Here is a 12,299-nt window from a genome sequence, read left to right as displayed (position 1 = left end):
CGGGGGGGAGCCAGAGCGGTGGGCGGCGCACCACCGCGGGTTCCAGCGATGAGAGCCGTATGGGTGGCCCGGGCGTGCAACATCCACATCCTCTTCTCCTCCAGCTTCAGGTACGCGACGATCTTGGGGAATGTCGGGTTGGTGATGAGAGGGATGTTGGAGGCGGCGTTCCCAAAGTCTTCGTTCAGGCCGGCGATGAGAGTGCTGAGGAGGAGCTCGTCGGAGACCTTCTCGCCGAGGTCACGGAGCTCGTCGACAAGCTTCTTGAGGCGCATGCAATAATCGTCGACCGACGAGTCAAGCTGCTGGCACCCAAAAAACTCACCGTGCAAGAAAACCTTGCGTTGGAGCGCGTTGTCGGTGAAGAGGCCGTTGAGCTTAGTCCAAATGGCGTGAGCGTCATCATCGGCGGAGACCACCGTGTGGAAGAGGTCCTTCGAGATGGTGGTGTAGAACCAGCGGATCAGAGTGGCGTCGATGGACGTCCACTCCTCATCGTTCTCCATGAAGCGGGAGTCCACGGAGCCATCGATGTGATCCCGGAGATTGTACTCACGGAACACAAGGGAGAAGTACGTCTTCCAGGCATAGTAGGTGGAGGTGAGTTGATCGAGGACGACGGGAACCCGAGCGAGGATATTGAGATCACGGATGATGACGAGATCGGGGCCGTCGAAGGGGTTGGTGCGGCGGCTGCGGGTGGTACCGGTGGAACTGGGGGAGGCCATGACCGAGAGGGGAGGGCGGCGGCGCGGCGGGAGGGATGGCGGCGCAGCGCGAGTGGAGGCGCTGCGGGTGCAGGCGGAAGCGCGAGGCGGCGGCACATAGGGGGGCGGCGGCGCGGCGACGCGGCGGCGGCGGCGGCAGCGGCGATCGGATCGCGGCGGCGGCAGGAGTTAGGGTTAGGATAGTAGGTATGATACCATGTTGGAAACGAATATTTTGACAATGCAACTCGATGTATTGATCGGTGCATAGTGCACGTATATATGAAGTACAAGGTGGGCCACAACCTCAACTATACAATGACTAGGAGGTGGGCCGGACTATACAATATACATGCATAAATCATATATTCAACAGATACCACCTGGGAGGGCGAGCACCAAACTGAACACCGACGGGAGCTATGTCCCGGCGACAGGCGCAGCAGGTGGAGGGATGATCCTCCGTGATGATCTTGGGCAGATCATCTTCATGACATGCAGGGAGCTCCGAGCATGTGATAACGCCCTTGTAGCTGAACTTGAGGCGTGTAAGGAGGGGCTGGACTTGGCGCTGCACAGGACCGATCGGCCGATTGTCGTCGAGATGGACTCTTTGAAGGTGGTGGCCATGTGCACGGCCGTTTCGATTGATCGCTCTGTCCATCACAACCTCGTGCAGGATATCAAAAGACTGGCGACGGCGAAGGGACGGAAGGTCCATTTTTCTCATTGTAGTCGTTTTCAGAATAAAGTGAGTCATGAACTTGCGTCTTATGGTCGTCGCACCCTCCGTACTGCTATATGGTTTCATTCAGGAACGAATGCCGTTGTAAACTTGGTGATGGCTGAATTGCCACCTTGAGTAATGAGAATTTCTATTTCCCGCAACAAAAAAATGCTGTGCTGAATAGGCCACACCGGTGCAATCACTATGAGTGAGTGGACTTGCAAGGTCGAACGAACTTGAGTATCATTCTCCTTCTCTGTGACATGGAAGTCTGGTCCGGTCTAAATTTTTCCAAGAAACCAAATGAATCACATGGGCGCAGGCGGAGCGGAGGGGAGGAGAAAAGCCTTGTCGTTCATTAATGAGGCGACTGGCCTGGCCTGGCCCCACGCCACGGCTGCTCCCACCACCCTCGCCCGGAGGCAGCAATGATAGATCCTCCAACCAGGCAGGCAGGCAGAGAAGAAGGGAAAGAATGACACCGCTACCCAAAGCAGCCAGCCAAGCCAAAGCCAACCCCAGTCCTAGCCACTAGCCACAACGAACGAACTCAGACCCAGCCAGCCTCGTGGCTCCGGTTGGACTGGCCAGTACCGTTGCCGGACGCTCCTGATGGGGAACTGCGCCGGCGTGCAGGGGAACGCCGAGATCAACCCGACCTTCAGTGCTCCCAACACCTCAGGTGCGCCACCACTCTACTCCGCCTCGCCTCGCCTCGCTTTTGGCTGGTTGCATCAGCTTTCCAGGCCGCGTTCCGGTCTGAGCGAGTAGATAGCTTTGTGTGCTCTGCTTCTCGACTTCTTCTCTAGTGATTTGGTCCTGTTAGTTATTCGGAGTAGGAATGAGCGTTTCTTGATTCTTCTTCTGCTGCACTGTTTGGAACAAGAGTCCAACTTGGGCTGGTTGATTTTGCACGGTCTAGTTTTCCGCTTTGGGCTTCATAGATGGCCAGGGCCAGCAGTGGGCAAAATTGCACGATTTTACCAAGCGTGAGGCGCATATGGTTTTGCCCAAACAAAACAAGTAGGGCGAATTTTGCTCCCAGAATGGCAGCGGGATTGATATCTTCAAGATAGCGTGAGTAACCGCGGCCGCTTGCTTTGCAATCCAGGTAACAATTCCAAGAGCAGCAACAGCAGCAATGCGACTGATACAAGCACTTTTGGCAAGAGTTCTTCGTCGTCGGTGCCGCCGACTCCTCGGACCGAGAAGGAGATCTTGCAGTCGTCCAACCTCCGCAAGTTCACCTTCAGTGAACTGAGAAGCTCCACAAGGAACTTCCGGACTGACAGCCTGCTCGGGGAGGGGGGCTTTGGCTCCGTCTTCAAGGGGTGGATCGACGAGCGCACGTTTACGCCGGTCAAGCCCGGCACCGGGATGATCGTCGCCGTGAAGAAGCTCAAGCTGGACAGTTTCCAGGGGCACAAAGAATGGCTGGTTGGTCCCTGGCCTTGTCGCACTTCTTCTTGTGCCTGTTTGAGCTGAAGGTTTTGTGGTTTGAATCTGTTTCTGCAAAAAAATACCTTGCAGGCTGAGGTCAATTACCTGGGGCAGCTATCACACCCCAATCTTGTGAAGCTCATCGGGTATTGCTTGGAGGACGAGCAGCGGCTTCTCGTCTACGAATTCATGCCGAAGGGTAGCTTGGAGCACCATCTTTTCAGGAGTGAGTTTCTCAAATATTATCTTGTGTGCTATACTCATTGTGCAAGAAATGTTCCATTCGTGCTGTTGGAAATGGCCAAATGGGTGAGTGACAGTGCAATGGTACTGCAGGAGCTCCACATTTCCAGCCCCTCTCATGGAGTTTACGGATGAAGGTTGCTCTTGAGGCTGCCAGGGGACTTGCTTTCCTGCATAGCGATGAAGCTAAAGTTATATACCGTGATTTCAAGACCTCCAATGTTCTTCTTGACTCGGTGGGCGCATGCAAATTCAGTCTCTTATGTATACACTAAGTGAAAGTACAATGAGCTCTGGTCTAAAGATTTGCTTTTCTTGTCCTTCTTTGACTGCATACAGGAATATAATGCAAAACTCTCTGATTTTGGCTTGGCAAAAGATGGCCCGAGTGGCGATAAAAGTCATGTTTCTACTAGGGTCATGGGGACTCAAGGATATGCTGCCCCTGAATATCTCGCAACAGGTAATCTTTCTAACATGCCTTACCAGCTATCTGTTACAACCATATTGTTCCTCTACTATTTTCATGCATCTTAGTGACATGGATCAAAGGGGACCTTCATTGACTGTTCATGAAAAGGGCAAATGAAGTTCTATTCTTTTCTAGCATTATATCTTCTTAAGATGGTTGTGGTTCAATGTTCAAGACAGCATTGCTGGCAAGTTGCAGTTACCGTAGTTTCTATTGATGCAATGCACTCCTAACAGGATTGAAGGAAAATAATCTTTGTAGCAAGACATTGATGCTTCATGGCGTGCATGCCATATCCTTTTTAAGAGACATAACCAACTAACACTAGTGTATCTGTCGGATTCACTTGGTTTTATATGTCATGGTTCTTCGTTGTGCTTAGATGCGCCTTTTATTTAAAGGGGTGTGATTCTCCTACATCAGTGAGGGTGCATAAGATAATCATTTAGCAGCAAAGTGACTCACCAGGCAAGAGCCAGGAAGCAGAGCATGTCTGAACAATCCATTTTAGATTGACGATTGTTGTTCCAGTCATGTGATGCCTATGATTACCAATTTTTTTAAATCTTAAAAGATTTGTGGGGGATGATGTATGACACCCTGTAAAAGGCAAACCATTGAGGCAAGCCATCATGCTAGTTGAAAACTTGAACCGGTACTTTATGCTTTCCACACCTTTGGTTAGTGGAAGAAGGATGACTAGATACTCAGCTGGTTAGTTAAACACTTAACACTACGTCTTGGTTCCACGTTCAAGTTAGCACACTAATTCCTCTGATCACTATAAATTGCCCCATCTTGTTCTCTAATCCAATATGCACATGCTGTGATGGTAAAAAGTCAATGATGATTTACTCGCGTACAACTGACTGTGGCTAGTTAATACTCCCTCCGTCCGTAATTACTTGTCGCTAAGAGGAGTATCAATGATGATTCGGGACAGAGATAGTATCAATGATGATTTGCATGTGTATGACTCATCTTGGGTAGTTAATAGTTACATCTTCAATGCACTAATGTCAGCACACGAATTCTTTCTTGTTCCTATAATTAAATTGCCTCGTCTTAGTTAAACACTTAACACTACGTCTTGGTTCCACATTCAAGTTAGCACACAAATTCCTCTGATCACTATAAATTGCACCATCTTGTTCTCTAATCCGATATGCACATGCTGTAATAGTAAAAAGTCAATGACGATTTGTATGACTGATTGTGGCTAGTTAATACTCCCTCCGTTCCTAAATATTTGTCTTTCTAGAGATTTCAAATGGTCACCACATACGGATGTATATAGACATATTTTGAAGTATAGATTCACTCATTTCGCTCCGTATGTAGTCATCATTTAAAACCTCTAAAAAGACAAATATTTAGGAACGGAGGGAGTAGTTCTCAATGATGATTTGCATGTGTATGACTGATTTTGGCTAGTTAATAGTTACAGCTTCGATGCACTCATGTAAGCACACAAATTCTTCTGGTCGCTATAATTAAATTGCTTCATCATGTTCTTTACTCTAAATTTGTGCACATGTTGTAATGGTGAAAGTCAATGATGGTTTGCATGCACCTGACTGGTACAAACTTACATGATTTTTCTCCATATTATATGCAGGCCACTTGACCACGAAGAGCGATGTCTACACCTATGGTGTTGTTCTTCTAGAGTTGCTGACCGGGCAACGAGCTCTGGACAAGAACCGCCCGCCTGGACAGCATAACCTGGTGGAGTGGGCAAGACCTTACATCAACAGCAAGAGGAGGGTCATCCATGTCCTGGACCCACGATTGGGGTCGCAATATTCGCTCCCTGCGGCGCAGAAGGCAGCGGCGCTTGCGATGCAGTGCCTGTCAATGGACGCCCGGTGCAGGCCGGACATGGATCAGGTCGTGACCGCGCTGGAAAAGCTTCCGGAGGTGAAGAAAACATACAAGTAGGGAGGGTTGCTGGGTTCCATGTGTACTCCTTTACCTCTCTGGAGCATCGCCTACTCCTTGTAAGCAACACTTCAGGGAGTAGAAACAGTGAAGAGAAGCCGGACTTGAGGGGAAGACTAGCCTTTGAATCTGTCAAGAGAATGTAGAATATATATCGTCATGTGTACAGCTAGCTGTTAGACTGTTGTTACTTTGCTGTCAGCCTGACGCCTGTTTTATATATTTGCAGTACACCGGCTTTGTAAAACAAGTTGGGAAACAGTTGTGTCTTGGTCTTGAAGCATTCTCACTCAGTGCGTGTTTATGCTGAGAGCCATGTCAGAGAAACTCTTACTCTGCACGAGAAATGAAACAAATTAAGTTGTTAGTTTGTCGCCTTAGTGCGTAGACGCACCTCCAGTTTCTGTCATTCGAAACCATAAAGAATACCAGAACCAGAAACAAAGATCATTATGAGTGAATAAAAAGAGTCCTTTATATATAAAAAAGGAGTATTCACATTGCTTTGATGATAATATTTCATTGCAAGACATGAGTTAACAGCAGATAAGCCATATGATATAAGCAATAGAAACCCAAAGCCTAGCCAAACAACACCCATATAGTGTTCCCTTTCTCCTCTATAAAATTACGAATCCAAAGCAACACTGGTGAGGTTGCAAAGCACAAACAGCTACATGTGCAAGAGTCGAGAATTGGAGAATTTTAGGCAGGCTACTGAAGAAAATGATCATCGCTTGAATAAATAGCGGCACAGAATCGAAAAACAGGTTTTACAAGTGTTTACATTCAGAGGAGGCTGGAACTAAGCTTCTACAGAAATTTACTTTAAGCTTTCCACGGAAAGATAAGACCAGGTGAAGTGAGGCCAAAATGGCTGACTGTTCAACCAAGCCATCTTTAGAATCTGCGCCCGCCAGAGTTATAAGCACAACCGCCAGGGTATTGATGACCACGGTGCTCAAAACCATGATCGCGACCTTGGCCCCCACCATGGAACTCTGGGTAATCTGGCCGCTCCCCAAAGGATTCATACTGACCAGATGCATAACGATGAGCCTCTCCATAAGAACTTCCAGAGGGAGCAGCAGCAGGAGGAGGCGTGGCTGCAGCTGTTGGAGGATAGCCACGTGGTTCCCTAGGCACAACATTATTTGCATAATTGCTTATGCTGGCCTTTTGGTATTGCTGTTGGCGTTCCAGAGACTCTTTGCGCAGGAATTCTTCTCGATAGGCTGTCTGCCGAGCTCGAAGTGCCAATAGTTTCTCATGATACTGTGCATTTATTTCGTTCAATCTCTGCACACAGACATGAGAACCATGTAAAACAGCAGTTGTCTTTGATAGATATTAATAGTGTATGATGCTAGTTTAAAAAGAAAACTCTATGATTCAGAGACAGTGCTGCAACATTATCAACAGTATGATGTCATGCTGTAATTGGGGCAACATTGACAAGTATGATTGTAGTTGAGGCAACATTACTGCAACAAGTTCCATTGTTTAGATCTTTAAAAGTTGCCATAGAAAAGGCATATAAAAGATGATTTAAAAGTTGTCATAGGAAAGGCATATATACAAGGATCCACCATATGCTGTGGGGTGTGCAATTTTAACACAGGCACAAAAATCTTCAGAGTGACTCAATTCCTTAATCAACACCAAGCACTAAGATAAATCTAAGCTTACTAAGGGCATCTCCAACGCCGTCCCCCAAATCGGCCTCGCTATCCGTCCGCAGACACGGAAGCAGACATCCAACCATGTGCCCTAATCGTCCGCACGCATTTTAAACGAAAATTGAACCAAACGGACAAATTTCATGGAACCGGATAAAAGTTGAATATGATTTACATAAACCGGACGATATTTTGTCCGTTTAACTATTTTTTTTTAAACCTAAACTAACCTACGGGAGGTACCGGAAGGTGACCTCATACGCATGGCCGTCCTAGCCGGCTGGGCAGCCGTCGTCGTCCGCTCCGTCGCTGCTGCTGTGGAGGAGTGGAGAGGGTTTGCGGCGAGGAGGCGCTGGAACACTACTTAAATAGGCTGGGCAGGCAGAGCGACGCCGCTTCAATGCAGCGCAGCGGCCAGAGTAGGCTTCCCGGACGTTTGCGGGCGTTTAAGGGCAGAGCGTTGGAGATGCCCTAATAGAGTAAACCAATGGAAACATGATAAGCTATAGATGCGCAAGGGGGGAGAACCCCATTTCAATATCTAAGTATTACAAGTTTTTCTTGGTATTAAATCCTATATTGGTTGCTCGAGCTTGCATGTTCTCTGCAGTTACATTGCAAGATGTGGGTTGTTCACGTCCGATGACTAATATGGATTAATGTGGGTGTGTACTAGACTACTGGTATTGGCATGCAAAATGAGAATGTACATAGAAATTGACAAGTCTATGCACATAACTGAGAACAAGGGGAGAAGACATCTATAGTTTTTAAGTAGCAACACAAAACTAGATGTTTCCCAACATCTACCTGTGGGATTGTTACTCAAAAGGCTAATCATACCACAATTGACTAACAGGACCAAACAGAAACTCAATAAGCAAAAGGCATATGATATTAAATCCTTTCATAAAATGGATAAGTACTTCCTGTCAATAATAGGACATATCAATGACATAAAATGGATAAGTACTTCCTGTCAATAGTAGGACATATCAATGACTGATATCAGGAAGGTAAAAAACGATCTGCAAGTCCAGTTAATCTACTTTTGGCAGGTAGGAAGGACAAGGCAGAATCATGCAATATATTTGAACATACCTCCCTGTGCCTAGTATTTTCAGCATCCTCTGCATCATTTAGTTCCTTGGATAGGACCACGATGTCTTCACGAAAACTCTGCTCTAGACTTTCAAATGTACGAGGAAGATTATAGTCATCGCGCCTTGCTTCAATCTTATCGGTACGAGGCTGGTCCCTCAATTCCTTTCTTGGTTGCTTTTCTAGACCAACCTTCAGATCAGATTGTTGTCCATCATAAAAGGATCGTTTACCCTCAGCACTTTGACCTACATCAGGATCCGTCAGTGCAAAAGCACAGAAGTGTAACCAAGATGCAAAACATAACATTTTCTAGCACATTCTCACACATACTACCAGTTTACCATGCTAGCTACACAACCACTAATATGTCCAAAATTTCTTGGAAAAATGCTAATCTGTCCAAAGTGTAGGGTGCACATATAAACTAGTTATGCCACCAAAAAAGTTGACATCTTAGATTTTTCAACAAATTGAAACAGGCGTGTGGGTACATACTACATACCATCATTATATGCATATGGTGAAATCTGATTCTGGATGTTCGGCCCACCTCTGTCCCATTGGCTCTGTCTCACCTTCTGGGTGGTATACTGGTTCTCCCCAGCAGCTTGCCCAGGATCTCTTCCAGGGTAACTATTATCAGGTAGTTGTTGAACCCTTTGCTGAGCCTGGTAGTGATGCAACTGGGAAGACACCATGGAATTGATGTTAGGATCCCCGTATTGCCCCTGTCCCTGTCCCTGTCCCTGTCCCTGCCGCCTCATTCTAACCTGAATGTGCAAGATACTAAAGCAACAACGTTGGTAACAAATTGTGAAAATTATTCTAAGATTGAACGGCCAAATTATCAATCTAGGCCAAATGAATGCATCATCAGGTAAGGTTTTACCATGCCAAACTACCATATTATGATTCCGTAACAACGTTTACACATAGGTATGCAACTTTATAACGCCAACAAAATCAGCAAATACTACCACAATAAGGCTTAAACCTATATTAACATTGTCGTCATGAACAAACACCATCAAACCGGCAACACAGGGCGCAAATTTCGAGTGTAAAAAGCTTCTCGGTGCCACAGATCTCGGCGCTGTCCCCAGCTTTCACTCGAGAGCACCGAAGCAACAGACCGCTGCTAGCAGTTGAGAACGGGGACATGATTACAAACGGTCCAGTCTCAGTCCCGCGCCACCGAAAAGAAATTCATGTTTTTTTTTGCGGGAAGAAAAGAAATTCATGTTAGCAGCCACGCTAGGTCGAGAAACCCTAATTTCGCAGCGATCAGATACACGCGCAGGCGCAGCACCGCAGGTCGCCTGATTTCCCCCGTCTGCTAGGGTAGGCGGATAAAAAGAAAGAGAAAGGAGACCTAAGAAAGCCGGCATAACCAAGAGCCCGCCTTGCGGCTTACCTCGGCAGCGGCAGCGGCGATAGAGGAAGCCACGAAGGCGGTGGCGGTGGCGCTCACGGCGGCGTGGGAGATAGTGGGTGGGGTGGGGGACGGTGGGGAGGGACTGGGAGCCGAGCCGGGAGCCAGGCAAGCGCACGCTGCGGCGGCCCAATCCTCAATATGTCTAGGCCGTAGCCTGTGAAGTGTGAACCTGTAATATAACGCTAGCAAAAGGGCCCGTGCGTTATAACAGAAGAAAAAAAATCATAATCTTTAGTGGCTATGTTCATTGTCTCAAAACAAATATGGCCATGTTCACATTTTGCTGCATCACCGATACTCAGTACCACTCTCAATTTTCTGAAATCATGAGCAGTTTTTTTAAACTCATGAACATTTGAAATCATGAACATTTTTCAAATTTATGAACACGTTTACAAATTTTCAAACATTTCCAAAAAATAACAGTTTCTGAATTCATGAACATTTTACACTATCTGCAAATATTTTTTAAAAACTGTGGACATTTTTTAACAATTTTTTTGAATCGGTGAACATTTCTAGAATGGACGAACATTGTTTTGAAAATTGGTGTAACAATTTTTAAAATTTAATAATATTGTTTTTTATTTAACAAACAATTTTTGAAATGCGTGATCATTTTTTGAATCAGCGAGCATTTTATGAATGAATAAACTATTTTGTCACAAATAGTTTTTGAATTTTCAGGTTATTTTTTCGTTCAAAAACATTTGAAAATTGGCGAAATATTGTTCAATTTCATTAAAAAATTTAATACACGAAATTTTTAGAAACAATTATGATTTTTTGTATTTCCAAACATTTTTGAACAAGCAAATATTTTTTATAAAATTGCGAACATTTTTTAAACTCACAAACATTTTATGATTTATTAAAAAAATTAAAATTCTCATTTTTTTTATTTTTTCAAAACTTTTTTGAAGTCCCAAATTATTTAAAGTAGAAAACAAAACCCAAAAAAAAAGAAAAAACGAAATTTAGAAATAAGGCCGCCCTGACATGGGCTGACCCAAACAGAGGCGTTGCATCTTCTCCCAGTGCACAGAGCGCAGCAGTAGGGGAAGTCCCTACTGCATGGGCTGGCCCAGGTGGGGGATTCCCCCTTTGTGAAACGTTCTTTATCATTTATAGGTGGCATTTTCCGAAATCACTAGTTGAGGAGTACTCGTTACAAAGATCACTCCAACTCCTCAGGTTGCGACAAGTGGTGCACAGTGCGCCACTTGTTGCAACCTGAGAGTTTTCCTTTTTTTCAGAGATCCGTTTATTAAAAATGTTTTATCTCTCAAACTATGCATCCAAATCTCGAACCGCTTTCATCATTGGATTCCTCGTGTCGAGATCTTTAAAACTAGATCCCATGTTGATAGGTTTTAATAAAAAAAATTCACGAAAAAAAATAGACAAAAAAACCAAACCGGGAGCACGGATTTTTTTCCCTTCCCGAAAGAGGCATGCCCGTGCCTCTCACAAAATCACAACCGTGCCTCTCACGGAAGCAAAACCGTGACTTTTTCGTTCCCCGGGAGGCACGACCGTGACTCTCGCGAAAACACACCCGTATCTCTCGCGGAAGCAAAACCATGACTCACGAAAGGAAAAAAAACAGAAAACATATTTTTTTTCTGAGAGGGACGGCCGTGACTCTCGCAAAAGCACAACCATGCCTCTCGCAGAAGCAAAACCGTGTCTCTCGCAAAAGGAAAAAAATAGAAAATGCTTTTTCTGTTTTCTAGAGACACGGCCGTGACTCACGCGAAAGCACAATCGTGCCTCTCATGGAAGCAAAACCGTGACTCTCGTGAAAGGGAAAAAACAGAAAACACGTTTTTTTTTGTTTCCGAGAGGCACGGCCGTGACTCTCGCGAAAGAAAAACCATGCCTCTCGCGGAAGCAAAACAGTGACTCTCGCGAAAGGAAAAAAACACGTTTTTTCGTGCAAAAAAATTGATTTTTTATCGAAAAGCTAAGGAAGACCCGTGGAAAACCAAAACATCGAAAAAAAACCAAAAAACCGTTTAAATAGCCGAAAACACGTGCAAAAAATAAAAAATCCGAAGGGAGCACCAGAACACGACACGTGGCAAATGGCTGAGAGCGCGCCAAGTGGCGCTGATCATTACGAGGCTCCCAAAGGAGCACTCGTTAACTAGTGGCTCCCTGCATTTTCTCAAAAAGAAATTATAGGTAGCATTGGTGGGTAATATTTTGCAACTTTGGGATCAATTTCCGTGACATCCTATAAAAAATCAATAGCCCCTTTATTATTAGGTATAGATATCCTTGGGTGCTCAGGCTCGGCGAATAACGAGAGCAATTTAGTAGGAGCGCTCCTTCGGGAGGCCACCCCAAGGATCACTTGGCGTACTCTTAGCCGCCGTCATGTGTCATGCTCTGAGCGCTCCCTTCGGATTTTATTTTTATTTTTTCGCACGTGTTTTCGGCTTTTTAGATGGGTTTCCGGTTTTTTTTGGCTTTTTTGCTTTTCCACGGTCTTTCTTAGCTCTTGGGGAAAAATTCAAAAATAATTACGTGAAAAGATGTGGTTTTA

The 12,299-nt window shown here is 45.5% G+C and overlaps 2 protein-coding genes across 7 annotated transcripts; one reads left to right on the top strand and one right to left on the bottom strand.

The window, feature by feature from the left end:
• Positions 1 to 1,810: 1,810 nt before the first annotated feature.
• LOC123085444 (receptor-like cytoplasmic kinase 176) lies at positions 1,811 to 5,897 on the top strand. 2 transcript variants are annotated; one of them, XM_044507075.1, is made up of 6 exons: positions 1,811 to 2,116; positions 2,546 to 2,871; positions 2,965 to 3,100; positions 3,211 to 3,353; positions 3,457 to 3,580; positions 5,208 to 5,897. In XM_044507075.1, the coding sequence occupies exons 1-6, from the start codon at positions 2,047 to 2,049 to the stop codon at positions 5,528 to 5,530; spliced, it is 1,122 nt and encodes a 373-aa protein (XP_044363010.1). In that variant the 5' UTR covers positions 1,811 to 2,046; the 3' UTR covers positions 5,531 to 5,897. The 2 variants fall into 2 exon arrangements, with proteins under 2 accessions (XP_044363010.1, XP_044363011.1); XM_044507076.1 differs by lacking the exon at positions 5,208 to 5,897 and adding an exon at positions 3,826 to 4,261.
• Positions 3,457 to 9,880, bottom strand: LOC123085445 (uncharacterized). 5 transcript variants are annotated; one of them, XM_044507078.1, is made up of 5 exons: positions 8,816 to 9,667; positions 8,311 to 8,558; positions 6,484 to 6,829; positions 4,719 to 4,720; positions 3,457 to 3,580 (listed from the first exon to the last, which is right to left on the bottom strand). In XM_044507078.1, exons 1-5 carry the CDS (start codon positions 9,216 to 9,218, stop codon positions 3,536 to 3,538), a joined length of 1,044 nt encoding a protein of 347 aa, XP_044363013.1. In that variant the 5' UTR covers positions 9,219 to 9,667; the 3' UTR covers positions 3,457 to 3,535. The 5 variants fall into 5 exon arrangements, with proteins under 5 accessions (XP_044363013.1, XP_044363014.1, XP_044363016.1 ...); XM_044507079.1 differs by lacking the exons at positions 3,457 to 3,580; positions 4,719 to 4,720 and adding an exon at positions 4,417 to 4,614 and having other exon boundaries at positions 8,816 to 9,665; XM_044507081.1 differs by lacking the exons at positions 3,457 to 3,580; positions 4,719 to 4,720 and adding an exon at positions 9,728 to 9,880 and having other exon boundaries at positions 6,114 to 6,829; positions 8,816 to 9,099.
• Positions 9,881 to 12,299: the final 2,419 nt, after the last annotated feature.

This window comes from Triticum aestivum, chromosome 4A, assembly GCF_018294505.1.
Source record: "Triticum aestivum cultivar Chinese Spring chromosome 4A, IWGSC CS RefSeq v2.1, whole genome shotgun sequence".
NCBI lineage: Eukaryota > Viridiplantae > Streptophyta > Magnoliopsida > Poales > Poaceae > Triticum > Triticum aestivum.
Note: the sequence above shows the minus strand (reverse complement) of the source record. Positions and strands in the feature narration are given on the sequence as shown.

What these genes read in the sequence shown, in the direction of transcription:
- LOC123085444 (XM_044507075.1), top strand. Translation starts at nt 2,047, where the DNA reads ATGGGGAACTGCGCCGGCGTGCAGGGGAACGCCGAGATCAACCCGACC. An exon ending in CCAATGTTCTTCTTGACTCG is followed by an intron (nt 3,354 to 3,456) that starts GTGGGCGCATGC and finishes GACTGCATACAG; the next exon opens with GAATATAATGCAAAACTCTC. An exon ending in CCCTGAATATCTCGCAACAG is followed by an intron (nt 3,581 to 5,207) that starts GTAATCTTTCTA and finishes TATTATATGCAG; the next exon opens with GCCACTTGACCACGAAGAGC.
- LOC123085445 (XM_044507077.1), bottom strand. Translation starts at nt 9,218, where the DNA reads ATGGTAGTTTGGCATGGTAAAACCTTACCTGATGATGCATTCATTTGG. An exon ending in ACCATATGCATATAATGATG is followed by an intron (nt 8,559 to 8,815) that starts GTATGTAGTATG and finishes ATCCTGATGTAG; the next exon opens with GTCAAAGTGCTGAGGGTAAA. An exon ending in AAAATACTAGGCACAGGGAG is followed by an intron (nt 6,830 to 8,310) that starts GTATGTTCAAAT and finishes GTCTGTGTGCAG; the next exon opens with AGATTGAACGAAATAAATGC.